At 33.8% G+C, this 27,970-nt stretch overlaps 5 protein-coding genes across 15 annotated transcripts; 3 read left to right on the top strand and 2 right to left on the bottom strand.

Annotated features, from left to right (window-relative positions):
* Nucleotides 1-258: 258 nt before the first annotated feature.
* LOC110807043 (uncharacterized) lies at nt 259-6,084 on the bottom strand. Its single transcript, XM_022032062.2, has 10 exons — nt 5,867-6,084; nt 5,634-5,737; nt 4,997-5,199; nt 4,457-4,638; nt 3,704-3,988; nt 3,045-3,103; nt 1,783-1,819; nt 1,625-1,696; nt 1,030-1,354; nt 259-824 (listed from the first exon to the last, which is right to left on the bottom strand). The coding sequence occupies exons 1-10, from the start codon at nt 5,923-5,925 to the stop codon at nt 438-440; spliced, it is 1,713 nt and encodes a 570-aa protein (XP_021887754.1). The 5' UTR covers nt 5,926-6,084; the 3' UTR covers nt 259-437.
* LOC148253077 (uncharacterized) lies at nt 1,274-2,724 on the top strand. Of its 2 annotated transcripts, XM_088207584.1 has the most exons (3): nt 1,275-1,412; nt 1,954-2,067; nt 2,203-2,724. In XM_088207584.1, exons 1-3 carry the CDS (start codon nt 1,338-1,340, stop codon nt 2,323-2,325), a joined length of 312 nt encoding a protein of 103 aa, XP_088063710.1. In that variant the 5' UTR covers nt 1,275-1,337; the 3' UTR covers nt 2,326-2,724. The 2 variants fall into 2 exon arrangements, 1 of the variants encoding a protein (XP_088063710.1); XR_015813324.1 differs by lacking the exon at nt 1,954-2,067 and having other exon boundaries at nt 1,274-1,412.
* Nucleotides 6,085-8,394: 2,310 nt separating the features above from the next.
* On the top strand, nt 8,395-17,070 carry LOC110807037 (Ubiquitin-like superfamily protein). Of its 10 annotated transcripts, XM_088207498.1 has the most exons (17): nt 8,396-8,638; nt 9,467-9,602; nt 9,965-10,114; nt 10,387-10,504; nt 10,929-11,009; nt 11,867-11,994; nt 12,098-12,163; nt 12,312-12,467; nt 12,573-12,642; nt 12,775-12,950; nt 13,673-13,837; nt 13,955-14,026; nt 14,116-14,245; nt 14,424-14,831; nt 15,629-15,957; nt 16,144-16,218; nt 16,674-17,070. In XM_088207498.1, the coding sequence occupies exons 3-17, from the start codon at nt 9,986-9,988 to the stop codon at nt 16,680-16,682; spliced, it is 2,112 nt and encodes a 703-aa protein (XP_088063624.1). In that variant the 5' UTR covers nt 8,396-8,638; nt 9,467-9,602; nt 9,965-9,985; the 3' UTR covers nt 16,683-17,070. The 10 variants fall into 10 exon arrangements, with proteins under 10 accessions (XP_088063626.1, XP_088063624.1, XP_088063625.1 ...); XM_088207500.1 differs by having other exon boundaries at nt 8,395-8,638; nt 9,467-10,114; nt 14,122-14,245; XM_088207499.1 differs by lacking the exon at nt 9,467-9,602.
* A 2,205-nt stretch (nt 17,071-19,275) lies between these two features.
* On the bottom strand, nt 19,276-21,897 carry LOC110807031 (small ribosomal subunit protein uS17-like). The gene is made up of 6 exons (XM_022032049.2): nt 21,771-21,897; nt 21,626-21,666; nt 20,919-21,019; nt 19,787-19,931; nt 19,615-19,704; nt 19,276-19,530 (listed from the first exon to the last, which is right to left on the bottom strand). Exons 1-6 carry the CDS (start codon nt 21,780-21,782, stop codon nt 19,440-19,442), a joined length of 480 nt encoding a protein of 159 aa, XP_021887741.1. The 5' UTR covers nt 21,783-21,897; the 3' UTR covers nt 19,276-19,439.
* Nucleotides 21,898-22,653: 756 nt separating this feature from the next.
* Nucleotides 22,654-26,999, top strand: LOC110807050 (hydroxyproline O-arabinosyltransferase 1). Its single transcript, XM_022032070.2, has 8 exons — nt 22,654-23,195; nt 24,450-24,517; nt 24,618-24,819; nt 24,904-25,001; nt 25,123-25,192; nt 25,854-25,925; nt 26,132-26,245; nt 26,731-26,999. Exons 1-8 carry the CDS (start codon nt 22,788-22,790, stop codon nt 26,785-26,787), a joined length of 1,089 nt encoding a protein of 362 aa, XP_021887762.1. The 5' UTR covers nt 22,654-22,787; the 3' UTR covers nt 26,788-26,999.
* The last annotated feature ends 971 nt before the right edge of the window (nt 27,000-27,970 follow it).

The raw sequence follows: 27,970 nt of genomic DNA, 5'->3' as shown, positions 1-27,970 counted from the left end.
TTAGAATTGATTCAAACCTCATTAATGGTTGGAAGTCAACATTGAAATTATTAACTGACCTTTAGCGTTGGAGAACCCCGCCCCACCATATGCTTAAAAGGTCACACTATTAGAACATTAAAAATGTTAGCGGCCAACTATTTTTTTGGGTGGATCAGACCGGGCTGGGAGCATTGGGACTGAATTATTTGGACCGTCCGACATGGTTGAACATAGCCCAGTACGGACTGGATTCGGGTCAAACCCGTGTAAAGCCCATGAAAATAATTATTAATTGTAAATTGATAATTAAGGATTGAGGATTAGTTATTTGGTAAATTAATCTCATACTTCAGCATACGTTAAAACTTCAAGATTTACAGAGCTTGAAATCAAACTGATCTGCAAACAACCAAACGACACCGTTTTGCTTAACCCTTTCTCTTCAGGACCTTACCTCAAATTGTTTCATGCAGATGCGGAACATCCTTGTCCTCTCCATTGTGGTCTCTGAGCTCTTTGGCGTAGAGCCGGCGACGCCTCTCTCTTCCATAGACCATCCAGAAGATCAGCGACAGCATTACCGCCGTCGACACCATGACCAGGCCAATATAGATCCATCGGCTGTATCGACGCAGATTGGGACACCGGTCCCTGGATATATCGCTGAATGTTTGCCGCACAAATGTGCAGTCTTGTAGCTGGACAAGGAAAGGAGCATAGTTGTAGAGTGCGTAGCTCACATTTACGGCCGCCACCATCTGGCTGTATATGGCTGGAGTCAACCGGCCGGTTGTTGTGCATATCCCACTTGGTGAAACTTGACAGACATAACTGCTCCACACCTGCTTCCATTGAATCAAGTTAATATCATGTTCAATATTCTGTTCAAAGTTTGCCGCCTCTCCGAATCCATCTTTAATTTCAACGAACCATAGTCAGAGTCCAAGTAAAATTCAAATAAAACTTCGGTTTGAGCTTCAATGTTTTGACTTCTAATACTTGATTCACAAGTTATGATGATTCTACCTATATTTTCTTTAGACTTACCTGAGTAGCATTATTCAAGTCAACTTCACCGGGAGTACAAGCTCGATCAGTAAAATTGGAGAAAAAAGGATTGCAGAGCAGTGGCAGCAATGGACCAGACTGATTGTAGTACATTGGAACAAAGTTGGGGGCAAAATTAATGTTGGAAACATTTGTTATGACCTCGTTAACTAGATCAACTAGCTGAGAAGTTACTTCCTTGCTTCGCATCAAGGTTTCTTGAGAAGTTGCGTTGTCAACACAAGGGAGTATGTCATCTAGAGCTGTGTGAGCAGTGGGATTTTCAACCCACTGTTCCATAGCAACACATGTATCCGCGGCAGCACTGGCAAGTCAAGCAAATTAAGAAGAATCAACTTACCCGAATTCTCGGAGAAGCTAAGGTATGATATAAACAGTTAATTGTTAACAGATTTTGACCAATTTAATCAGGGTATCAAAGCATGTTATAAATAACAGATTAGGCCATTCCTGATAATTAAAAGCAATTTGGATGATTGAAGCAATCGATTATTCAACATTCAAATTCATAAAACTTAATCTATTATTTAACATTCAAATTCATAAAACTCATAACATTCAAATTCAAACTTACTTGTGGAGAAGGAGAAATGTGCCACACAAAATAAATGTTCCAGCAACAAGAATCCATCCTAGGATCACGAGGCTACAATGTATAGAGAATCAATCGTTAGGAAAAGGCGTGAGGAAAAAGAAAATCAAGTTTGTGGGATATATCAGAGCTTTACTCACATATACACGAGAAACTGCATTCCGAAAACTGAGAACACTGGAAAAATGCATAGAATATGATTAGATTACGCCAAAATATTGATTTAGTCCCTGTACTTTTTTAAAATATTTAAATGAGTCTATGTACTTTTTTTTGTAATGCCTTGTACTTTTAAAAAATTTATATTTCAGTTATTACCCGTTAATGGTGTTATTGGAGGTGCCACATGGACCCAAACAGGCCATGTGATACATTCTGAATATGTCGTCATCCACATCAGATGGATGACGTGGCATCTTGACATGGTAAGATTTAACTTCTTATAAATAAGCCGGTCAATCCAGGTTAAGAAAACACTAGGTTGAGTTAATCATTTTTAGCCCTAAATCCCAAATTCACCGAACCCTAAATCTCCTTCGTCGTGCTCTTCTTCTCGGCAGGTTGCACAGAGATCTCTTGTTAGTTGCGCTCTCTCCTTCTCGTTTGCTGGTGGCTTCTTCTGGTGCTTGATTGTCCCTCGTCTCACTCACTGGTGGCTGCTTGTTGCGCTCTCATTTGTTTGAGCATCTTGAGTTCATCTTCAGTTGTACTTTGATTCATTTGTTCTCACTTTATTTGAAATGCAAGAAAAAACTCATGTCCTCATACCCTAGGAAGTTATCATTATAATATACAAAGGGTAGAAAGCATCTGAATATCTTGGGTTGTGTGATTGGAAAAGCACATTTAGTTCACTGGAGGAGTCATCAGAAGGAGTGGGGAAAGCTACCAGAAGGAGATTGCAAACACTACTCCAATCAGAGCGCAAGGAGGAAGAATCACAACAGAGAAGGCGAGGAAGAAGAAGTGGTGAATTTGAAAATTTGAGATTTTCGGGTTAAAATTAGTGGATCGGTCTGTTTTTTACCTAGACTAAAATTTTTTAATTGAACCAGTTTAAGTTGTATGAACTAAAAAGTATATGTCAGATACCATGTCATCAGACATGTCGCATCTAATGTGGATAAAGACTCACTCAGAATGTGTCATGCGACCAATTTGGGTTCATGTGGTACTTCCATTAACACTGTTAACAAGTAAAGACTGAAATAGAAATTTTTTTCTAAGTACAAAGATAAAAGTAACAAAAAAAAAAAGTACAGGAACTAATTTAAATATTTAAAATAATAAATGAACTAAATTAATAATTTGTGCAATTAAATTAAGACCAAGATGGAGAATTTCAAATAGTTAAAAAAAGGAAATTGTTCAGTATCTTAGTAAGGGAATGGAAAAGACTTACAGAACCCAAGAAATGTCAAGACAAGCATAATTCCAGCCGTTACAATAAGTGCAAGCCGCCTGCAAGAACGTTACCATGCTCCTTTTACACAATTATAGATTAATAAGTCGTAATCAGATTTCTCAAAAATGTAAACGAGTAGAAAATGACACAGTTTGCTATACTATAACTTCAAATTTCCTCTCACGCACAAGCATAATTATGTTTGTTATGCTTGTGCTAGATAAGCACATGAAACATTGCACATACAAATTACTAGAACACATAACGAATTTGCAAAACCAAAGGTTCAAAACCAACATCTCAAACCCTATTTTGTAAAAATAAAAAGTGTAAGATGTATATTAAGAATATGACATCAAAGAGGTGCATCCTATTTACAAATATTTACATCTTAACAAGTATATCAATAACATTTTTAAAATCCTCTGGCCTATAAATGTCATGACTCAGAATCAAAGAGCCAATATAGTGTATCCATCTCTCTCTAATTTTGGACATCTTGCATCCTATCCCCTCAAATGGAGATCTCAAACCCTAATACCATATAACTATAATAGATTGTGATAAATTTATTATTTATACTGTATCTTAACATAGGTTACTTCAAAAATCACTAATAAAGAAAAAAATCAAAGGTCTTACAGTCATTCTCTTACACTGAATCCACAAGATCTTTTACATCATCCGAACTGTCCATTGTTGTTTTGGCAACATTGTCAGCGGAAGAGCTGATTTTTGCTTCGATCTGATCGATGTCAGTTTGGACATTGGAAGGCAGAAACACTTGGTCAACACCAATCTGCTTAGCAGCAGAAAGATAGTTTAAGACATCCTTCAGTTTCACCACAGTGGCATCAGCTTGATTCACAACATACTCCAGTGTTTCTTTTGTACTGCTATGGAACCTTCCCTGGCCAGCATATAGAACTACACAGCCAACTCTGTAATTACAGAAAAAAATATCAAATCCTCGCAGTAAAACACAGGTTCCTTTGGGACTGGACATGAAGAGGAGGGGAAGAACGGGAAGAGGGTTATTTGCTCAGTAAAATAGAATGAAGTAAATCATATGAAATTCGTTCACAAGTCCACAAGAGAAATGCAAATTTGATTAGGAGATAATAAATTTGAGTTTATTGGAAAATGTTATGCCGAGTTAGAACAATTCATTCAAATTCTATTAAATTTGAGAGAATTTGAAATGCATCAATGGGATTCAACTCATAATCTTCTAGTCGAAGCAAGCATTGTTCGCAAATAAATCTCATACAAACTTTACAATTGTTCAAAACAGCCAAAATGCATTGAACCAAAATTCCTCAGTGAGGCAAATTACTTCTATTCTCTTCTCGTCTGTCCCACAAAAACCCTTCAACATAAATTTGAATTGAGTCAGAAAGAAGTCTTACACTGCAAGTATGGTGAAAGCTACGAGGAAAATGAGGGAGAGAGCATAAGCTGCTCGAGAATAGCCATAAGGTTCTCGTTTACAACAGAAATGGCAGAGAAAGATGAGCAATAAGCACAGCCCAAAGAGTACAAACCAGATTGCAGCAATGGCGAAAAAGGGAACTGCAGTAAAGCCCACAGACTGCATTTAAGACAGTGATGAAGTAATCAGTTAAGAAAGAAAGAGTTTCACAGATCGAATTTCCTATGTGACATTGTTATCCTGAAAACAAAAACTTAAATTCTTAAACTCAACTTATTGTTTTGGTCAATATGGGATAAGCTTATAAGCTCTCTAACCAGAAGTTTATCATTGTTAAATGGTAAAAAGGTTCATAATTTAGACAGCTTATAAACAATTTTTTCAAAAAAGCTTTAAGCAATGCAGAAGTGATATAAGTTTCAGATAGAAAAAGAAAAATTACCCAGCTTTATAAATATATTTATTTATTATGTGTAATTCCAATAATGATTCTCATGGCAAATCTGATGAAACTTACAGCCCAGTAATGGCGATCTCTGATATTCCATCCTCCAGTGTATCTTTTGAACCCATCAAGAGGGTCTTTTCTGTAGGTGCGCTCGGGGGCTAGAACTAGTAAAGGGTTCTCGACTGGTTCACCAATGGGTCCCTCCACAACAGACCTCCTGCTAGTATTCCGCCATGAAAGCTCCAAACCATACCTTGCTTTATTTTCTCCCCCTGAAAACGAAACAGAAAATCAGCAGGAAAATGCCAAACAGGGCCCTTAATTTCCTTTTGTTTAAAAAAGGTAAGCAAAATAGACTTTTGATAGCCAATTTGGAGAGTAACAGAAAGATTAAGATAATCACAAGATTAAATTTTGAACTTTTTGATGAAAAGTTAAACCCAGTATTTAACATTTAAAGATGAAATAGTTTGTTGATTTTTTTTTCTTTCTGATACATTTTGGAAAACAGATAAAGTATGAAGAACAAAAGAACAAGAACGGAGCTTGTCTGTCTGTGAGAGAGAAATAAGGCTCAAAAACTAAAATCCACTACTCGGGTTTTAAAACTAAAATAATGAGAAGTTTCTTTCTCCACTCTGCTAGATTTTCGAGGGAAACAAACAGAAAACAAAAAAGTCTGACATTAGTATGTAAGGAGAAGTACCTGCAGGAAGTGGAGGGAGGAAGCGAGAGGCTCCGTGGGAGAAAGGAAGAAATGTTAAGCAAGAAAAGAAGAGCAATGCAACTGCCAGGGAAAATTGCAGTAACCTGTAAAAATACACCATTGCAACAAACGCAGAAAAAGAGAAAAATGACTGTGGCGGTTAGGCGAGAGGAGAGAGGGAACCAAAACCAAGCATTGAATAGTTTGTACTAATGGCGGTTCTCGCAGATTACCAGTTAGCCAAACATGTCAAAATACCAGTTCCTAACCAAAAATCCAATCTTTTCTTCATTTAAAACGTTAAACTTTTTACACTTTACATGTAAAAATTAACAGGAAAGTTTGATACCATGGTTAAGAGCCAAAAAGTTCAATGACTCTATTAGATCATTTTATAAAATTATCAAATTTATGTGAAAGAAAAGAAAAGTCTTTATTTTTTATTATGAAAGATAAATTATGATATGGTTCCTATTGAATAATTTAAAAGAAAATATCTGTCTAAGAGAATGTGGGTATCAAATGATGGAAAATAAATAATGTTAAAAGAAGGGGAAAAAAGCTAACAGACAAAGGAAAATGATTTGAAGGAAAATGGGAAGGACCCAGGAGTTCCAGGAAACATGTCATTAATTCAAGGCTCTTTCTCCAAGGAATTGTGGTGGCTGGCTGCCACTACAATCTCTCCTTTTCACTGTGTATTTTTTGACTAATGAATCAAAGCACAGCTCTTGTCTATGTCCTACTCTCATTTGTTTTTTCTTCTTCTCCTGGTTCTCTCATCTGTTAATTCTCTCATTATTAATATTTAATCTTCATTAAATTATTGCTTCCCTTAGATTTTTTTTCAACATGGTCCCTAAAGATGTCTTTTTCAAATTTAAGTTGATATATTTATGTTTCCTTCACATTAAACTACAACTAAAGGGACTAGTTTCAAGTGATTATTTTGTTGGTAAATTTTAATACATAGAGATAGAGAAGGTGTAGATTTTGTTTGAAATGAGTTTGCAAAATATATATATTTTAATTAAATTAAGTAGCAAGTGATTCATCTTTAGTTAACTTAAAAAGTTCTTATGATTAATTTTCATGGTATTACATTCACTCTAAAGTCTCTTCTATTTCATTGGTAAAAGTACGAGTATGTAAATAATTAATTAATAAATAATATATTAATATAATATTTTTTCTTCATTTTAATATGTGAATGATATGAAATTTGATTATAAAAATTAGCTAATAAACTATAAAATAATTTTTTCAATCACAATATGACTCATATAGAGAAGAATAAACAAATTTGTACATAAAAATAATGAGAGTTTTATATCCCTAAGTAGTTTGATTAATCTTACTCTTGAGTTTTAGTTTGCGTACAGGTAAAAATCTCATGAGTAAAATTTAAGAAAAAAAGTCTATAACCCTATGGTATAGTCCCCTCTTCCTATAGAGCGGTGCAAGACTAATATGTACATTGTTCGATTTATGATGATCCTAACAATACAACTGGCGGTAGCCTCATTCGTGACAATAATATTTATTTGGGTGACCAACTTCACATATAATTTTAATTATACGAATTATATAATGACACAAATTCTTGTCATTATAAGAATCAGGTTTGTACAATATAAGGGCATCAAGAAGTTTATTATCGAAGTAAACTTTTTTTTTTTTTTGTACATGTATTATAATTAAGTGAGATAATTGAATATTTGAATGTAGATAATCAATTAAAAAGACTCGTGTCTCACGGTATGAGAGGTCTACATTTTCCATGCACTTCAATAAACAAACATATATGTAGATTCTTTTGCTATTTGCACACATTATATTTGTGAAGGCACTATCAGATTCATGTATATTCATATAAACCTCAAATTCTATTTTTACTTTGATTTATAGGATACTACATTAATTTATATAACTACCCATATTATAAAATAATTTTATCTATTAGTATGCATAGTGAAAAAAAAGGAAGAATTTCAATACACATAAATTTAGTTAGGAATAAGTTTTTTAAATATATAAAAACGGTCCAAAATTTTGTTAAGAATGGTTGAGCCAACATAGTACATAAATGTAAATTAAAAAATAACAATAAAAAAATGAATTTGTTTACAATTGATTGATACTAGTTTTATTATTTTTACTAATTTTTAGTTTTTAATTATGATATTTTATTATCATTTCAATTTACATTGTTACTTAGATCACTCACTTAATTTAATATTATTTGTTTAAATCGCTTATTATATCTCATATTTTAGTAATGTCTAAAAATTAAATTTAGCATCATAGTAAAACAAAATTATTCTATTATTATATGTATATGTTAGCTATTTAACAAATAAAAATTAATAATTTATGTATTCAATGTATGATTAAATAAATATCACTTATTTTCTTTAAGAAAATCTAGAACTCTAAAGCTAATTAATTTGATCTGTACTAAAAATTATAACACTGTTTTCGTATAAATTTTTATTTATATTATTATAAAAGTAGAAGTTGAGTAAAATACAACGTAAAGGAAGATACCAAAAAAAAAAAAAAAAAAAAAAGATAAATTAGTTGTCCAGGAAAAAGCTTATTTGAAAATTACTGAAGACTTTTAAAAAATTACAAAAATTACGGTCAATCTGACGGGAAAACTTCCACAGACGAAACGGAAACGGAGTTAACAGAATTCGGATAAAACAACAGGACACAAATAAATAGTAGACAAAACTAAAAATGCCTTGACTTGTGATACTAATCGCATCAGACGGTGATAAAGTGAACTGACTCCGCCTTAACTCGTGATAGTAATGGCATCGGGCGGTGATTAAAAGAACTGACTCCTGCGAATTTCCGAGCGCACTAACGGCGAAGAAGAGTAGAGGAGAGAGACAAATCAGCGGCATATCTTTTTTACCTCTCCTCTCAGTCTCAGATTTTCCTTTCCGGAGGAAAAATCCATTGTCGAACATACAATCACTGTTTTTCAATCAACGGAGGTATCAATCTCTATCTACTTCTTCTGGCGTTGAATTGATCGGATGAAAAATTATGATGTACATTTAAATGTCTGTATCGGATAGGGGAGCACCGATTTTCTGTTTGGTTGCAGCGTTCTGTTACTTTTTGATTCATAGAAGCCAAAAGTTGGTCTTTTGATTGTCTTGATGATGAATTGAGCTGTGCTTTTTTAGTTGCTAGTACCTTGAAGCTTTCTATGTCTCGTCGATAGGAGCTATTGAGACTGAGGCTGGGTATACAGTTAGGAGCAACGCTGCTTTATGGAGTAATTTAGTCAATTCGGCTTTCTTTTTCTTTTCTTTGAACTCTCCTCTTGATGCTATCGCAATTGAATTGAGTTTGATGGATAATAGAGTTAATATTGGCTTTGTCTTGTCCTGTTAGATTTTTTTCCATGTATATTTTTTTAACAATAAAATTTTATTTGGTTTTTCGTTATAGCTTAATTATCTTCAACTCTGAAAAACCCCCCAGAGAAATTGTTTCTCTTCATATGATGAGTTATCAAGTTCAGTTTTCCTCTAAGATTTCTAGTAAGTGTCCCGAATTCAAGTTGATTTATGTCTTGCTTGGAGCCTATTACTTTCTCGGACTTGGGGCTTAGAGCTGGTTTCTTTACTCTCTCTCTCGTTTTTTTTTTCGTCAAGGATGTCTTTAAATACGGAGGAGTAAGCTGGGCTGCTGATCTTTATTGGCTTTGTTGATTCTCGTCTTTCAGTAAATTTGCTACTTTTTCCATATCTGAGCAGCATCCTTATTAACCATTGAGCAAACTCCTTTTTTTTTTATTTTTTTTTTATTTCAAGGTATCTTCTCAAATGGAGAACGTTCTCTGCTTGTCAAATTGGTTGATTGACACCTAAAATTGTTCACCCAGGCTGAGCACTCTTCTAAGTCTTCACGATCCAATACTGGTTTTTTGGTTGATTGAATTAAGCAAAGGCAAGATATTTAAGACTGGCTGGCTGATACATAGCTTGTGTTGTTTTTCTTCTTAAAGTTTCTGCTACAATGAGTCAAACACTACATGGTTTAAATGGAACACTTTTAGGAATCAATATATTATGATAACTCTACATATATCATATATATATATTCAAAAAATTTAAGTTGTGAGAATTTCATATTTTTACTCGGCATCAGGCATCCAAATGGGTTTTTTATGGTTAATGGATGCTGCTTGTTGAGAATTTGGTGGCTATTGGTGTGTTCCTGACACTTTTTCTTTTGATTGATATTGTTTGATTTAGTAATCCCGTTTTTTCTTGATTTGTACGTGCTGAAAGTGTGGATATTTTTTTAAGTGTTGTGAAGCTGTAGAAAAAATGGGAATCAGTGGTGGAGACGAACTTATGGTTTCTGGAAGTCACGAGGCTGGCTGTTCTGAAGCTACTGTGGAGATAAAGATAAAAACATTGGACTCTCAAACCTACACCTTAAGAGTGGATAAATGCGTAAATGCCATTTACTTCTTCATTACATACCTAAGATGGCTTCCTGATATGTTCCTGGACAAGTCTGCAATTCTTGTCTGAGACACTGGTTTTTTTCTGTTGATCGCGGGACAGATAGCTTATAAGTTTTTCCAATTAGTGTCTTTGCTGTGCTGCACGCAGACTACCTGCTGCTAGGCCGTCTACACTATAATTTGCAGCTTTTAGTTTCCATTACCTATACTATGTTTTCTCTCGTCTGTTTCTGTTCTTGATTTTGTCTTGTCTTGCAGGTTCCCGTTCCTGCATTGAAGGAACAAATTGCTTCTGTGACTGGTGTTGTGTCAGAACAACAACGTTTGATATGCCGTGGAAAAGTTCTGAAGGATGATCAGCTCCTTTCAGCTTACCGCATCCTTTATTTTGAAAAAGTATTGCTTCGATGTTCAGGTCCTATATTTGTATATTTCCAGTTCACGAAATAAATATCTAGGTGAACCTGTGGATGCTAGGATTATGGAATGCAAGTAAATATAGCTGATTATTCTTCTCTAGTTTTTATTCTGTTAAAAACCCCTTTTTGTGGCTTTTCTACTCTGGACTCCTTTTTCGGATCTGAAAAAACATTTCAACTTGGGGCTTAAAATTGCTATTTAAGTTAATGTTGGTGTTTCATTATGAAATTAAAGTTGATTTCTTATAAAGAGTTGTCCAATGCTTGGAAAATGGATCTTCAGTAACATGGTGGAGTAGATTAAATAGATATTAGTGATACAAATTCTCTTAAATCTTTTGTCAACCTATTTGTATGGCTTCCTTAATAAATTTAGCTCAGATGTGGAAGATGGTCACACGTTGCATCTGGTTGTCAGGCAGCCAATTCCCTCACTGTCTGAGGCCTTGCCTGATCATTCAGGTAGGATTTTCTATAAGTCTCTTATCTGTTTGAGAAATTTAACTGGTGACATAACTTTATATAATTGTTTAAGATATATCGTCCATTGTATGCACTTCAGATTTTTGTTTAAGATATACCCAACTTCTTCCATAGCATGCATTTTTTTCCTCTCTCTAAACATAATTTTGATGGTGGGCATTTATTTCATGTTCAGATGTGTAGCTTTGCTTGAGAAATACCACAAAACTGGGATGTTTCAATTTTTCTGTTAAAATTAACAATAAAATGACTATCATTTGAAATGATATACAAAAGGCATAGGAGTATTATAAATTTTGGCGGAACAAACAAAACTTTATCAGTTAATTGCACATTTTTTCTATTTAAAAATAGTCATAAAAAAGAAATCCAACAATGGGTAACATTTTTCATACCTTTCCCTATTTTCTTTTAGAGAAGATAGAAATATTATTAACAGCAACAAGGGTGTGACCCATATACAGGCCACTTTCTCATTTCTGTACTATTGTAAATGTTGCTTCTCTAAGACGGCTGATCTAGGTTGCATTAAATTCATGAAAACTTTCCCTTAGATATTTAGCCTTTTCTTTTTCTTCAAGTTGTTTACAGTCTGATGCATTTTTCATTTGCATTCCTACACTTTCTATTGGCAATTCCTTTGCTATTCTATTGTGTGGCCCAACAACTGAATTCCTTACACAACATACAAACCAATCAGAAATCTTTGTGGTACTTCCTCCTGCTTTAATAAATTGTTTTTTCTCCTAATGAATCTAATTGTCTCCTTATAAATATCTGAACCAATGATATCTAGAGATAGGTTTAACTTTCCATCTGCTAATTTGATTATTTAGCAACATTTTCAGCAACTAATCCTGCTTCAAACACTGAGAACTCTTACGGTGGTCGGGGTTCCAGTATAGTAGTAGGGACCTTCAATATTTCTGAACAAGGGGATGGAACTTTTCCAGATCTCAGCCAGGTTGGTGCTAAAAATTCTGAACTGATAACTGCTTTTAATCATGCATTTACTTGGCAAATAATTTTTTTTTTTTTCTCTGCTTAACTTTTCCCTCAAATGACAGGTTACAGGTCTGAGTTCTTCCGGAATTTCAAGTGCCGGAAGTGGCACTGAATGGGATGATCTTAGGGTAACTACAAATACTTGCTTCATGAACTGGCATCAAGTTCAAGAATAGTAGTTGCATAGAGTCTCTTTGTTGGTTTGAAGCACTTAAAGCATTATCAAAAAACCTTCTTTCATCTGTGGGTTACATGTAAACGTTGCTTTTGTGGCAGGCATATGCATTGGAGAGACTTTCGAGAGTGTCTGCTGCAAGTGGTGCAAGAGATTCCAGCAGACAGCTTGCCAACCAGGCTACAGCAGGGAATCCCTCCAGTCCTCTGGGTGTTGTACCTGGAACTGCTAATAATTTGGAGCCTTTCCAGCTTCCAGTCGGTGCATCTTTTTTTTCTTTTTTTTCCCCTGCCTGCTTCCCTCAATCTTCTGTTTCTTCTTCTAACTACAAAGAAAAGTAAGGCTCCTTGTGGCTCTCGCAGGTTATTCATGATTCTTTGACAACATTATCTCAATATCTAAATCATTTGAGGAATGAATTTGTTAGTAATGGTTAGTATAAAATTTACACCTTTTTGTCAAAGAAATCATTCCCTTAATAAAAAAACTTGGCATTATGTTGATTTTTGTTTTCAATTTCACTTTTCTCTATCCTCAGATCTTGAAATTTTGAATTTGCTTTAGGGGCTAACGGAAACATTTTACAAGCTACTCCTGTTCATGGAAGTAATGTGGTAGAATCTGGTCTCATGCCGCAGACAACTGGACAGCAGAATGGGCTCCCAGGTCCATCGTCCTTAGCGGAAGTGATGCGATCAATGAGACAACTATTGACTGAACAAGCAGTAGAATGCATATCTGTATGTCTTTTTGGTGAAGTTTCGTAGCATGTCTAAACTGTTGATTTACTTGTGCCACAAAAATTATTTCGCCGACATGTACATATTGTGGTGATAAAGGAATGTTTTAGATCGTTTTTTAAGTCTCAATACGCCTAGAATCTAGGTTGGACCTCCATTAAAAATTTCTTGACTTAATCCAGTTGAATCCAGTTGATCTGAACTGTTGATTTACTCGTGCCACAAAAATTATTTCGCCGACATGTACATATTGTGGTGACAAAGGAATGTTTCAGATCATTTTTTAAGTCTCAATACACCTAGAATCTAGATGGGACCTGCATTAAAAATTTCTTGACTTAATCCAGTTGAATCCAATTGCTCTGCAATGTAAGTTTGTCCTGAAAAGTGCGAATCCAGATCTTACAAGTAATGGATGAAATATGGATCAGGAAACTCTGAAGAATTCCGAAGAGGCATAATGGAGAGGGATTGTGTATTTTTAAGAATATAGAATCTTTGAAGATTTGTTATAAGAAAATTTTGTAATAAATAATTATTGAAAAATATTGAGAGAAATTAAAGCTCTCTGGGAATGAGAGCTTGAACTAAGTTTTTGCACACAAAGGAATAGAGATTACGGTAGTTTGGTTCTAGGGTTTATTTGACTTAAAGAGAAAATTAATTCCTGTTCCTTTTTTGTTATCTGATTTTTGTGTCCTTTGGTATTTACACATATGCAGTATCTTGCAAGCCAACTAGATGATCATGGAAATGTGACAGATCCATCAACGCGGACAGCCTTTCAGCTAAACATGCTTCGATCGGGGGTGCTTTTGCAGAACTTAGGTGCTTCACTGCTTGAGCTTGGTCGCACAACTATGATGTTGCGGTTGGGCCAAACGCCGGTGCGTTTATTTCCCTGTTTTCTTAGCTTTCTAAATGAAACTCGGTGTGGGAATGTGCATGAACTAAGGCATCTATGCTCATTCTTCTCATTGGGGGCTTGTTTATGACTTCCTCAGGTTGATGCTGTGGTTAATGCTGGACCTGCAGCATTTATATCCAGTACAGGCCCCAATCCTATAATGGTGCAGGTGTGTTCTGCGTACATATGCCCATCTTTAAATCAGTATATTATTTCCCTTTTCTGATTTTTTTTTCCTGTGGTCAAACTAATGAGCAGCCACAGCCTTTTCAACTAGGAACAAGGTTTGGGGCATTTCCAATCGGAACCATGCAACCTGGGTCTTCATCTGGTGGAAGTCTTGGTTCTGAAGCCATCCCTAGGAACATTGACATATCAATACGAACAGGTATGAAGATCAGTCAACTTCTATAATGTGGTGCATCACGATAGGGGAGATTCTAAGTCTCTGTTTGTTATCATAAGACTGTTAAGTTTTCATCTTATAACTTTTTGCGTGTTTTTTGTACCTTAACTGATCATGTCAGCCATATTTGATTTCTGATCTCGTTACTCCACATTTATAGGTCCGTCAGTTTCTGTTAACCACACGGAACAGAGTGGTCCAAACCAATCCCAGCGACAAATAAATCCACCACTTTCTGGTGTAGCAAATTCTATGAATCAAGCTGTGGCAAGAGCAGCTGGGGTTCCATCAGCAAATACAGAACCTGAAGTACGAGTTTTGCCTGTTAGGACTGTGGTAGCAGCAATTCCTAGTATTAGGCCTGCATCTTCTGGTCCTTCACGTAGATCAGTGGGATTAGTCTTACCAGTATTTGCGAGAGTTCAGCATGTATCTTTGGGTAATATAGGTGCTGCTGGAGGTTCTCAACCATCTGCTGAACATAACCCTAATGGACCAAATGCTGAGAGGTTACCAATTCCTGAATTTGATAGGCAGGAACAGAACACTGGGTTTCCTGCCAGAGAAGGTATTGGCAGTTTAAAATTACTTTCTCAGTCAGCTAGGTCTTTGGTATTGTGATTGGTGTCTCATTCTTGTTTTGGGGAGGCTTCTCTTTTGCTTTCAATCAATCTTCGGATAAGCTGGTATTACCATTTCTTTTTATGGATGATTCAGGATCTAATATGTAATGGACCTGATCGAGTTTCGTCTTTTCAGATGATTTCTCGTCATCTTTATGCTAAAGTATTCTCACTATTGGAGAATTATTTCTGTTTCAGTTGATTTTCCCTTTTTAAAATTGTTCTCAAGTCATGCCAAATTATTTCTGGTGTTCATTGCACTTCATGCTATCTTTGTCCTCACTTTCTGAATTGTTGCTGTGGTGTGTTTGTCTGAAATCTTGTTGCTGTTGGACCTTGTTGACTTCGTGGATGGCTTTTGTTTAAAGCTACTAACATTTATATCTCTACTAGTGCAATGTACATGCAAAATTGAGTATTAAGAATACTTGTTTGATTGATGCGTTCCAAAAGCCTATTTAGTTTATTTGACAATTTTCCATTTTCCCGTTATTTTCCTAACTTCCTTTCATGAGGAACAGCAGCCTATAATTTGAGAGTTCTGTTTTTATGGTAGTTATGCTAGCTTAAGACTATGATACATGTAGAAGGTGAAAGGAAAATATGTGCATTCTGCAAATAAATTTATGTGCTCCGTCACCCTTCAATTGTGCATATTTTACAAAAGAATCCTTCTCTCCCCTCTCCCCTCTCCCTTCTGCCTTTTTAGTCTGTATTCATTTGTGCAATCATAATACTTCAGGGAATAACCCTTCTGGTATTAGCACTCAAAATGGTGGAGGATTTCCGGAGTTGCATTCCAGATTCAGTCAGATGCTGAGGTCTATGCATGAGCAGTTAGATGTTGCCCGTGGCAATTCTCGAAGTGCAACACATTCTTCTGTTGTAGAACCTTCAGAAATAGCTGAGGCTACTGCTAACACAGAGGAAGCATCTCCAAGAGTGAGTGAGGAAGGAGCATTTCTCTCTAATGTGCTTCGCCAAATAATGCCTCTTATATCCCAAAACACTATTGGTTCAGGTGGTCCATCTTCTGAAGATACTATTAATAGACAAGCTTCCCAAAGACAGGTTGATAAACTTACCTATTTTCTCTCTGTTTGATGTCTCTTCCTATGAATATGAGCTTTGTATCTAGTACATGTACTTGAAGAATCAGCTGCAAAGTGTGAAACTTTGAGTTTTAGATTCTACATTTAGGATTGAAAATTTGGGAACCACAGTTAATCTGGGTTTATGGTTAATTCTCATATGCAGGAGTTGGACTCAGATATTGGGACGTCAAGGCCACACGCTGAGCCTTCATCCCCACCAAATGCAAAACGCCAGAAGGTATGCCATTCCCCCCAAAGGAATTAGGGTTTTGATAATGATACCTGCATAAACCTAAAAACTGATATTGTTTCTCCCTTTGCTTTATTGTAATTCAAATTTTAGTTTGTTTTGTGAGAGTTGAATCTTTTGTCATTTTGTACTAAATTGTCACTTTAAATAATTTTTTTTTAAAAAAACATTTCCACATGTCTAGATTTTTAAATACAAATACGGAAAGTTCAAGAAGAAACAAATCAGAACTCAGGGGAAGGAAGAAAAAAAAAAAAAAATATATATATATATATATATATAAGATAAATACCCCAAAAAATTGGATGGTTATGATGTAAAATAATGAAAACTCAATGACATTGATTATACTGTCACGCAAAACACTAGAGGAAACTGTAATTTGGGCTTTCTAACTGTTTCTTTGAACAGTTTTAACTGTGTTTTGGCTCTTATTGATGCAGAGAGAGTAATCCTTCTGACCAAGTCCTGCAACCGGAACATTCGTAGAATGTCTGGGGGGATGAGTGGAGTGGTGCATCCCAAAAGATAAAATTTCTTTTGGGCATCAATAGGCAAGTTGATGAACATATCAGCTTTTTTATTTAACTATTTGATCTGTTAAATGTTGATTCTGCAAGGTGGTAGCTTTAGATGTCATTTAAAAACTTTTATGTAGCTAAATTAGTATTTCTGAAAGCCTCTAGAGTTACAGCGAGTTGCTTGACTGTTAGGTTTTTATTTTTTAGTTGATTATGTGTTAGTTTTTTTAATATCCAAAGAATTGTAGATTTTTTAGTAGATTATTTGTTAGGTTTCAAAATACAGGTACAAACTATACAGATTTTTTATTCATGATCATGCAAATTCTTACTACATAAATTTTAAACTTACAGATCTCTCGTGAGATTACATAAATTCAAAAGAATAAGCTCAACATGTTCTATTCAATACAGTTAGGAGAAATGATATTATTTTTTTTAAAAAATCAAAAAATAAAAACCATGTCAAGATTATACAAATCAACCTGTTCTTGTGCCAAAAATCTTCCCATTTTAGAAGGAATCGAAGTTACATCTTTTTTCTATTTTTGTTCAGGAGTTCTTATATGTTTATACGCCCTTTTTAAGGCCTAGAAAAATTGACAAATTCATTTTCTTATGAACACATACAAGAGTCATCATGATAAGAAGGATAAAGATAAGCTCACTATAAACCACTTCATTTATGAATTTTATGGTAATAGAAATATATGCTCTATTGAAACAGAATTTGTATTTTACTATTCTATGCGAAAAAAATTACTTAATGGGTATAAGTTAAAAATAAATTTAGTGATATTAGGTTTGATAAATACCAATAGAATGAATTGTTTTAAAAATTGATATTAATTTATCCTATTAAAATAAAATAAAATTTATTTTGATTGAGATATACATGTAGCTAGCGATTCGATACAGATTCAAAATGTTTCATCGAAGGATGTGATGAACAGATTCGGTTTGTCCCCTAAATTAAAATTATATATATATATATAAACAATCTTTGAAAATTTGTTGATATATCATTTTTATCAGATTTTCATATCTATTGTGTGTGAACGTAAAAATATGCTTATTTCATCTTAACAATGAGTAAATCAATAAATGTATGAAAGTTTAATTCTCTTTTATCTTATGTTTTTAGACCAAATCACTTTTCGAAAAGATTTAATATTTTGTATTATTAATTTTATTTAATTTAAATATTAACATATAATATAAATAAAATCGAAATAATATAAATTAATAGAATATTAATTTCTCGTGATAAAAATGAATGATTTATGTGTATAAATGACAAATTAAAAAGATAGCAATTTCACCCAAAATATGATGAGTTTCAAGGTTTTATTTCGGAGTGTCAGGAGCAACTTTTTAATTTATCACGAGCCAGGACGGTGAATTCAATAATCACGTCCGTTAAATAGAAATATTAAAATAAAAAATAGATGAGATCTAAACAATCTTTTTTTTTTTTTTTTTTTGTTGAATATGAAAGGATAAAAAAGTCATTGCAATTGCTGGAAATATTAGGGCCCACCAAAGCCACACAAAAAGGGGTAAATCTGTCATAAAAAAAAAAAGGATACCTCAATGTGCTCCAAACAAATTTGTGAATTCAATGTTATAATTTTTTAACGTTCTAAATTGTGAATTTATTATTACTTATAAAGGTTTTAATTTTAAATGCTATAGGGACGCAATTTAGTATAAGTTTATAATGGGTTTTTCTTCAAATCCATGTGAGTTTTCGGAGTCTACATGATTAAGATTAAATACAGACAACTATCATATCAAAATTATTAAAGAAATTCATAAAACCACGAACGAACAATAACTCTTCACACTTGAAATTTAAAAAGCTAATTTTGCATTCTGAGTGTGATCTTGGGAGTAAATTCTCTCTTGAATACTAATAATTTTTATTTTAAAAGAACTGCAGGACAGAATTAGAAAATAACACCAAAATTTTCTTAAATCTCTAAAATCATGAATAGTAGCACAAAGTACTTGAACATTAACTTTAATACACAAACTTTATCAGTTCTACACAAACCAACTAAAAAGTTAGAAGTGAAGAAAATAGTTTATAGAGCTACAACTAATATAGCTCGTGGTATTCAATTTAAAAAGGCAACAAATTTGAGCTCAGAACTTAATATTTCTTCTTCATTTCAAATAATTATTAAAGAACCATGTGATTAGTAGTACAGAAATTTGGAAGCCATATTTTAGCGTCTTAATGTCAATTTAATGCGTTGAGATCCCTTTGATTTTTCTTTTCTTTTAAGTATTATTATGCACATAATGCAAGAATTCTACATCAACTGGCAATTCATTTAGATATTCATCCTTACGTAGTTAAAGTAGAAAAGGATCAAAAATACCTCTAGAATGATGAACTACATTCACAAAAATTCTGAATTTGTTTTAAACAAAGCACTATATAATAGAGTCAACATTTCGCCTATAGCAACAGTAGCATGACAAGAGAAGTAGAAAGTATACTAAAGATACAAAGCACTGAACAAAGCACTTGTAACCATTGAAGAACAAAGTGGCAAATTTTTCCAAATACAAAAACATTCCATGAAAAGAAACTATTCATTATGAAGAGGAAAAATTAAATAACATTTCGTAAGAACTTTTAGCAATATTCAAAGGTTTCTGGAATAAAAGATCTAAAGTTCACATCCCAGTAAATGCCTTCTTACCCCCACTAGATGACCCCGCAGGTATCACTTTCAACACATTAAACCTGACTGTCTTCGACAAAGGCCTAAAAGAAGAATCTTCTATGAGCAATAAGGAAACCAGAGAATTTGAAATTCTGATAGAAAAATAAAATTAAAAAGGTATTCACCTGCACTGGCCAATAATAACATGATCCCCCTCCTTAACACGGAAGCATGGTGATATATGCGCTGGAATATTAGAATGCCTCTTCTCATATCTAAGAATTACAACACAGTAAAATTTATTGCCTGGAAAAAGGTTAGGAATAAAAAGCAACTTAAAATTGTTAAGAGCCTTGCCTCTGGTATTTCTTAACAAAATGAAGATAGTTGCGTCGGACAGTGATGGTCCTTCCCATCTTTGCACTGTGGCAAGTACCAGCTAGAATGCGACCCCTGATGGAAACAGTGCCAGTGAAAGGGCACTTTTTGTCAATATAAGCGCCTAAAGAAGTAAAGCAAGCGAATTCAGGTCATGTTTCTGTAAATACAGATACAGAACTTGTACAATAAAAAACCTTCAAGAAAGTCTCCTAAAACCAAATGACACCATGACTCATGACAAATAAAATAATGGTATGCTCCCCTAGTTCCACTTGAATGCAACCCAATAAGAACCACTACATTGGTTGAATCAGTTCTATGCTTGAAAGTTAAGGACATTATATGTTTTCCTACCATGATGTTCCTTCAAACAGATCTAGGAATCCAAATATCCAATTAGTAAACTCCAAAATGCAAGATCCAACCGTTATAGCCATTAATGATGCAACAACCACAAAAAGTCTATCACTTTTTTTTTTTTTTAAAAATAACCACAAGAAATCCAATATATAAGCAGCCATAAAATGAGATATATGATCATTGCATGAGACTATTAATTCCAGATTAATTATATTTTTAACAACCCGCTTAAAAGAAAAGGTCGCTGATTCTGCATATGAAATCCTAAACATGCTTGAAAACTAGAAGAGAACATAATATCTTCCAAAAAAATGTTAAACATCCAGTCTATAACTCCATAAAATATAGTTACGAAGTAGATATCATTCGCGACAAAGATAAACAACTGATGAGCCACATTCTAAAAGAGCCCGGAACAACTTAAGTCAATAAATTCTAGGTAAACAGAACTTAAAACACAGTATTCCAAAATTTTTATACGAATTCATGAATAGATAATTGATTAGACCCATCCCATTAAATGTTTCCAGCCAAACCGTATAGAAAGCTCTGTTATGTACCTACTAACCATTACATAAAACAATCCAGATACTAGTCATTTTACAAAATATCTACATCCATATTCCACATACACAGATAAGCACAATAATCTTGCTTCATGAGTCGAGGACCAAGAAAAGCTCACTAAGCACTGCACTTAATTATGAAAAAATAGACATAATCTACCAGATTACGAAAAGGAATAAACCTTCAATTGCCTCTCTTGGTGTCTTGAATCCCAAACCAATGCTCTTCCAGAACCGGTTGCCTCCTTTTCCTGGCCTCTTTCCTTTCCCTGACTTCTTCGAGCTACAAAATCGCAAGAAAATTCTTCTAATAAGTATATGCTAACAAATTAAACTTCTCTTTTAAATAAGAAATAATTAGAAATCTAGTTTTAAAAAGAACAAGCTGCACAGTCGATCACAAGGACAAAAAAATCAACTTCAACGAGACATGTACTAAAAGATTACCACCGGTTCTCTACTACATTCACTGAGTATTAGAGATAAATATAGCTGTAGCTGATGATGATTAGACACATCACATAACTGAAGTTAGATAAAAGCTAACCAAAGTCAGATGTTGGTTAGTACAATTAACTGTAATTAGTTGCTGAGTGATTAGTTGCAATTAGTGGCTAATTAAACTGATTATCATCATATTTATACTGTGAACATGATTAATGCAAAGCAGCTCTCGTTTTTCTCTTCCTCTCAAACTCGACGTTCCCTTTTCTCCCTCTAGCTTTTCCCTCTCTGGTTCCTAGAACTCAAACCAGATCGTGAGGATTTTTACAGATTGATGATAGATTTGATTCCAGTTTTTCAACACTGAGCAACCAAAAACGGCGACAAAATGCACTTATCTATAATAGAGTTCAAAAATAAATTGCAGCTATAGTCGGAATCTTACGCAAGGAAAACCTTCGGCTGCTTCAGGAACGCCTTCTCAGTCTAAAACGCAATAGCAGCATAATTAGAAATACTAATAAAGGACAAGGAATATATTTGCGTATGTATATGCATGTGAAGAGCCAGATGGCGAGAAGAATCTGAACCTGTTCCGCCATGATTAGATATGAAGATTGAATTCAGAACTGGTAAGAAAGAAAACCCTCGTGGATATAGAGGTCGCAAGAGTATGCAAGCAGAGAAAACCCTAGTGCATTGCTACTCGGAGAAAACTTATTACGGAAGTACATTTTTGTTGGGGGCCCAATAAGTACGACCTTTGGTCCATTAATTGTGGGCCCTGACCCAATAATTGTGGGCCCTGACCCTAATTGCGGGTCTTGACCCAATAATTTCGGGCATTTGACCCAGTAATGGCAGGCCTTTGGCCCAATAATTAAACAGTAGACTCAATAAAAGAAGTAGATAATATAAAATTTCATTTTTTTTTTGTATTTACATTAAAATTACATTTACACTTCACTAAAAAAAGGGAATATTTACATTTTAATAATTTATTATTAGATTTTACTAAATTAGTTCTCATTTCAAATTTTTTTAATTTTAACATCCTATGATAAATAATGTGATAATGTCATATAATATAAAATTGAACATAATTCTTTTATAACAATTAACATTTAAAATTATTTAAGACTATAGTATTTTTATGAATATATGATACTTTAAATAGAAAATAATAGAAATTTTTTATTTTTTCTAAATTTTTTATCTACTATCTACTTTAAAAATTATAATATATAAATATTAACTCTAATAAACTAAAAGAATAGTTAATTTATTTTATTTTAAAAATACGAATATGATAGCTTTATGGAATATGGAATGAAAGGACCCTTTAATATTAATATTATATAATTTTTTAATTTCTAGTTATAAAGAGGAAAATATTTTTTAAGATTATTTTTATGTCAACTAATTATTTATTTTGTGAGAGGTATTAATTAATTAATTTTAAGTAGTCATGGCCAGCAATTTCTTCAACTACTCCTTTAGCACCCGACGACTTCATGAAACCGCCATCGTCTTCTTCCTGACTTCCTCTCTCTCTCTCTCCCTTTGATTCCCATTCGGAGAGAAAGAGCCCGAGGAATACAGAGAAAATGGCTTGTGGGAATCTCTTCTATCCACTCCTCATAACCTTCTCAGTAGCTCTGATCACCTATAACATCATACTCGCCGCAAATGCTCCGCTCAAACAAGAACTGCCCGGCCCATCAAAATCATCTTCAATCTACGTCGACCCGGTAATCAAAATGCCAATGGACAGATCGAAATTGTACGGTTCTGGTTCCAGGAAGAGGCTGTTCCACACAGCAGTGACGGCCTCAAACTCCGTGTACAATACATGGCAGTGTCGGATCATGTACTACTGGTTTAAGAAGTTCAAAAATGGACCTAACTCGGAAATGGGCGCGTTTACCAGGATATTGCACTCGGGAAAACCCGATAATTTTATGGATGAGATCCCCACATTCGTTGCGCAGCCTTTACCAGCTGGAACGGATCAGGTAAGCTTCCACCATTTCAGTTACTGCAGAAATTTCTGACCTTTTTTCTGAGTATCGGTTTAAATTTTGGTACTTCAGTGTTCTTGGTGATTTTATTAATACTTTGGCCGTTAATATCGTTTTGAATTTGTCACTGAGAAATTTGAATTGGTTTTCTTTGTGGATTTCTGTATTTGGGGGATCTGTATGCTTGGAGAACTCTGTAACTTCGTGAATTGAAATTTTTTTTTATTAGCTTATTTCATTTTGGTGCATTTTGTTGATATGGAAGTCGAGATTACTGTAATTCCTTGGAAGGTTTACAGTTGGGAGCATGGAGGAAGGAAAATAAGAAATATTAGGGCTCCGTTTGGTAAAAGTATTTTTTGATTTTAATTCTCAAAATTTATAAATAAAAATACATTAAAACATAAATAAAGCATGGGTTTTCTTCTTTTCAAATTCACACCATATTAATTAGCATAAATCTAATTAGCATAAGTGGCTGTGCTTCACTCACTAATTTTAGCAAGTTGGATGCTCTCTTGACTAGCTTTGGCTACTAGTTATGCTGACTTGAATAGTTTTAGCAATTTATGATTATTGGAATATGTGTTCTGAGATCCCTCTGTCAGGTTTGGCACTTTATGAGTATATAAAGCTTGTACTAAGATCCCTCAAAGGGATTTAGTCTCGTATCATCAAAGTTGACAAAAGAATACACTTACTACTAAAATAAAAATATAAAAAATAGTCATGCCAAATTTTCGATGTAACTTTCAAAATTTTGTTTTCATTTCCAGCAGTACATTTTTGTGGATAAATATATACAATTTTAGGTAATAAAAACTGGAAATATGCATGTAGCAGATGGAGCCTAAGTATTTGACTACTATACAGAATAGTGAACTTATAAACAGTTGGTTAGGTTCATCTTAATTAGTTGGAAGATGATTGCTGGTTTATTGTTTGTCTCATAAAAGGAGATTTTGCAAGAATAGTGGCTTGGCGACCCTTCTTGAACAAGTTGGAAAGAGCTTCTATGCTTGCTCAGATACTTCAGACGCACTTCCTTTGTGCATAGGAAAGTAGTTTGCCTTCTTGATGTCTAGCTGTTGAATACTTACTTTAGAATTTCCAGTATCACCAGTTCACCACATCAATTCCTCTGAATAATAACATTCATATCCATTTGCCGGGGATGAAATATGTTCTTGCAGGTTTAATCATATAATATTCTCTGTTGATGTTAATTTCCGAATCTAATAATTACAGGGTTATATAGTCCTAAACAGGCCTTGGGCATTTGTACAGTGGCTTCAACAAGCCGACATAAAAGAAGAGTATGAATATTTATCTACTTAATCTTTAGCTTTAGTAATGATGTAACTTATCCATTTTGTAGATGCTCCGTAACTTGAGCTATTTTTATTGTGTATCCAGTTATATTCTGATGGCAGAGCCAGATCACATCATTGTCAAGCCTATACCAAATCTATCTAAAGATGGGCTTGGAGCTGCATTTCCCTTCTTTTATATTGAACCAAAAAAGTATGAATCAGTATTGAGAAAGTTCTTCCCAGAGGATAGAGGACCAATAACCAACATTGACCCCATCGGAAATTCTCCTGTCATTATTGGGAAGGTTTGTGTTTTGAATATATAGCTCTTTTAATGGTTTGTTTACTCGATAGGGAATCACCTGGGTATTTTCTACAAATATTGTTAGGATTCTCTTAAGAAGATTGCTCCCACCTGGATGAATGTTTCGTTGGCTATGAAGAAAGATTCAGAAGCAGATAAAGCTTTTGGCTGGGTGCTTGAGATGTGAACTTCCTATTCTACTTAATGTTGTGTTTTCTTGAGATGTGAACTTCCTATTCAACTTAATATCATGTTTTACTGTCTGAAGCCCCTTGTTCTTTTCTGCTCTCCTTCATGGATACAGGTATGCATATGCTGTCTCCTCTGCCCTGCATGGAGTCGGAAACATCTTGTACAAGGATTTTATGATTCAGGTTTGATGAAGCTCGTCTTCATTTTTTTCCTTAAAGTTTTAGTGACCTTTTGCAAATTGGAAGCTGTACCAAAGTTGGAATATCTCATCATAAAACATAAATGACTAATTCTAAGTCTTCCCTAAGTTTGTACCTTATGCAGCCGTTCATTCTCAAAAGATGGGTGTTTGGCATTTATATGGGAAAGATCCATGATAGCACTTGCGCTTTCTCCTAAATAAAGATTGGAAAAAAAAAAAAGACAGAAAAAAGGAAGAAAATGGGTGTTTGGCATTTACGTGGAAAGATCTATTCATGATATCAAGCTGTTTGCATTTTCTCCTTAATAAAGATTGATTCTTGCTTTTCTCTTGATTTTTTTCCTTTGACGATTGGAGAAAAAAAAGAACAGAAAAAGGAAGAAAATGGGTTTCTGGCATTTACGTGGAAAGATGTATTCATGATATCAAGCTGCTTGCATTTTCTCCTTAATAAAGATTGATTCTTGCTTTCTCTTGATTTTTCCTTTGACTATGAGTAAAATAAAACAAAAACAAAAAAATGGAAGACAAAAGGAATATTTCTTATTCTGAATTTGCTGCTTGTGAACTTCATTGTGATGCCAATTACTTGCTGAGTTTCCATCATCTTTACCAGCAGTTGCCTGTTTTATGACATTCAGCCTCCTTGGGATACAGAAGTTGGCAAGAAGTTCATCATTCATTACACTTATGGATGTGACTATGATATGAAGGTACTATTTTGATGATTAGTTCCTGCCTTTGTTGCGAAAGAGATAAACATTCTCATGGCTTCCAACTTAAAATTTATACAGACAGGTAGATGATAGCTAGGTTGATGAATCAGCAGTACTAAGAATGTCCATTAATATCCTTTGGATTTTTATTTAGTATTAAGATTATATTTGACAAAAATGCCAATCTCTTTTTCACTGTTCAGGGTCGGCTTACCTATGGAAAGATTGGAGAATGGAGGTTTGACAAAAGATCATATGATAATACCGTACCCCCAAGAAACCTTCCCCTGCCTCCTCCTGGAGTTCCTGAAAGTGTGGTATGCTTTCCAACACCTTATAACTGCTTGTTTATCGATGTATATTTGGCATTTACCAAGGAATACGTATATCCTGTCAAGTTCAACTTCCAATTTTCTTCATTGCATCAAATTGTTTTTACATGGACAAGGGTGTGTGCTATTATAGTGCCGCATGGGCATATATGCTTTCATCACTTTAAACCTTTAGACCAAAGAAAGAAATACTTTAAGCATTCAAAAATTCTAGAAAAAATTGAAAACCAATTAATTTTAGTCAATCATTCTTCGGAGGTATCATGTCTGTGAAGCACATTAGAATTTCCATATTGATGAAGCTAAACATAGCGGCAGAGGGTGAGACCTTGTATGGAATACTTTGATCTGTGGGATTATTATGCTTATACTAAGTTCTGTTTAACATTCTCGAATACACAAGTGAATCTGTTATGGGGCTGCTGCTGTTGCTGCTGTTGGATTTTAGGTTTTAAGTGAATATGATGCAGGTGACGCTGGTAAAAATGGTAAATGAAGCCACAGCCAACATTCCAAATTGGGGATAGTACAAAAATGCTGTCAAACTGAGAGCCACACTGCAAAAATTAAGATGACTTGTTGATTTCCATGTATTTAGTCTTAGTTACATATATATATTCCAGTTGACATGCGGCAACTGACAATGTACTATAGATGATTATGTATCCTAAAGCTTGTCGAATAACCATATATGCCACGCTGCATTGGTTCAAATTTATTGTATTTTTATTTTTTTTCAGATTCTAATTATTTGGTAGGTGAAGTTTAATTTACCTTATTTAATTCTATAATGATAAATATACATATTTTTTTTCCCCTGTGAAAAATGAATTACAAACACCTAAATTTGAATTTGAGAATTGATTTATAGTTGGAATATTATTTTTATTTAAATATTTCTTTTATTAATGTTGAAGTCGTATTTTTATTAAAAAGAATTGAAATCAATCTAAACCCAACCATGACTTCAATACGTCATCCGACATGTCATGATTTCTTTGAAATTGGCTGGTTCTTCCTTTCTCTTGTTTGGCTTGTCACGTAGAAGATTTTAACTGAGTACTGCTATAAATTGATTCACATAATGGTAACATGTTTTAATTTACTTTATTATAAGATATTTAATAATAATTGTAATAAATTTTTAGAACTAATTACTTTTTAGTTTATCATATTTGTGTGGAAGTACATTAATATATATATATATATATATAATGGTATTCAGTTATAAAATCTTTATTATTTGGGAAAACAAATTCGATCTTATTTCATTAATGAATATACAAGAAAATGAGGAGTCTTGACACGTGAATTCCTCATTTCCTAAAACTTATTAATTTGTACTTAGAAGATGATAATCTATATTATAATTAATTTTTAAAATTTTTTAAATATACTAAAACAAAATTATCGTGATAATATAAATAATACTTAAATATCTATTTAATCTAATAATATATAATAATTATTATTAAAATATTCTGAATATAAAAATAAAATGTGAATGTAATGATATTTATTTATTTTTTCATAAAAATATATGTGTATTTTAATTTTTAGACAACTATAATGCATGGTTTCAAACAATTTTGAGTTCACAATTTAAGAGAATTAAACAGCATAAACTTCGAGTTAATTACGTTAATTATGCAATACAAAATTCTCGCACGGGCTTAAAGCTGATTTTGGCTATAAACTTCCATTAGGTTC

This window comes from Carica papaya, chromosome 7 (genome assembly GCF_054855325.1).
Source record: "Carica papaya isolate Zhongbai chromosome 7, ASM5485532v1, whole genome shotgun sequence".
Lineage (NCBI taxonomy): Eukaryota > Viridiplantae > Streptophyta > Magnoliopsida > Brassicales > Caricaceae > Carica > Carica papaya.
This window is presented reverse-complemented; position numbering and strand designations above follow the sequence as displayed.

Coding starts and splice junctions, on each gene's coding strand:
- LOC110807043 (XM_022032062.2), bottom strand. CDS start 5,925: ATGAAGAAAAGATTGGATTTTTGGTTAGGAACTGGTATTTTGACATGT. Junction 4,639..4,996: donor GAGATCGCCATTACTGGGCT/GTAAGTTTCATC, acceptor TCTTAAATGCAG/TCTGTGGGCTTTACTGCAGT. Junction 1,820..3,044: donor CTTGACATTTCTTGGGTTCT/GTAAGTCTTTTC, acceptor GCATTTTTCCAG/TGTTCTCAGTTTTCGGAATG.
- LOC148253077 (XM_088207584.1), top strand. CDS start 1,338: ATGTATCCGCGGCAGCACTGGCAAGTCAAGCAAATTAAGAAGAATCAA. Junction 1,413..1,953: donor GAATTCTCGGAGAAGCTAAG/GTATGATATAAA, acceptor TTTATATTTCAG/TTATTACCCGTTAATGGTGT. Junction 2,068..2,202: donor TGACGTGGCATCTTGACATG/GTAAGATTTAAC, acceptor TCTTCTCGGCAG/GTTGCACAGAGATCTCTTGT.
- LOC110807037 (XM_088207499.1), top strand. CDS start 9,986: ATGGGAATCAGTGGTGGAGACGAACTTATGGTTTCTGGAAGTCACGAG. Junction 11,010..11,866: donor GGCCTTGCCTGATCATTCAG/GTAGGATTTTCT, acceptor TTGATTATTTAG/CAACATTTTCAGCAACTAAT. Junction 12,951..13,672: donor AAGCAGTAGAATGCATATCT/GTATGTCTTTTT, acceptor ACACATATGCAG/TATCTTGCAAGCCAACTAGA.
- LOC110807031 (XM_022032049.2), bottom strand. Junction 19,705..19,786: donor TTTGTTAAGAAATACCAGAG/GCAAGGCTCTTA, acceptor TGTAATTCTTAG/ATATGAGAAGAGGCATTCTA. Junction 19,531..19,614: donor GTTATTATTGGCCAGTGCAG/GTGAATACCTTT, acceptor TTCTTCTTTTAG/GCCTTTGTCGAAGACAGTCA.
- LOC110807050 (XM_022032070.2), top strand. CDS start 22,788: ATGGCTTGTGGGAATCTCTTCTATCCACTCCTCATAACCTTCTCAGTA. Junction 24,518..24,617: donor CAAGCCGACATAAAAGAAGA/GTATGAATATTT, acceptor TTGTGTATCCAG/TTATATTCTGATGGCAGAGC. Junction 25,926..26,131: donor GATGTGACTATGATATGAAG/GTACTATTTTGA, acceptor TTCACTGTTCAG/GGTCGGCTTACCTATGGAAA.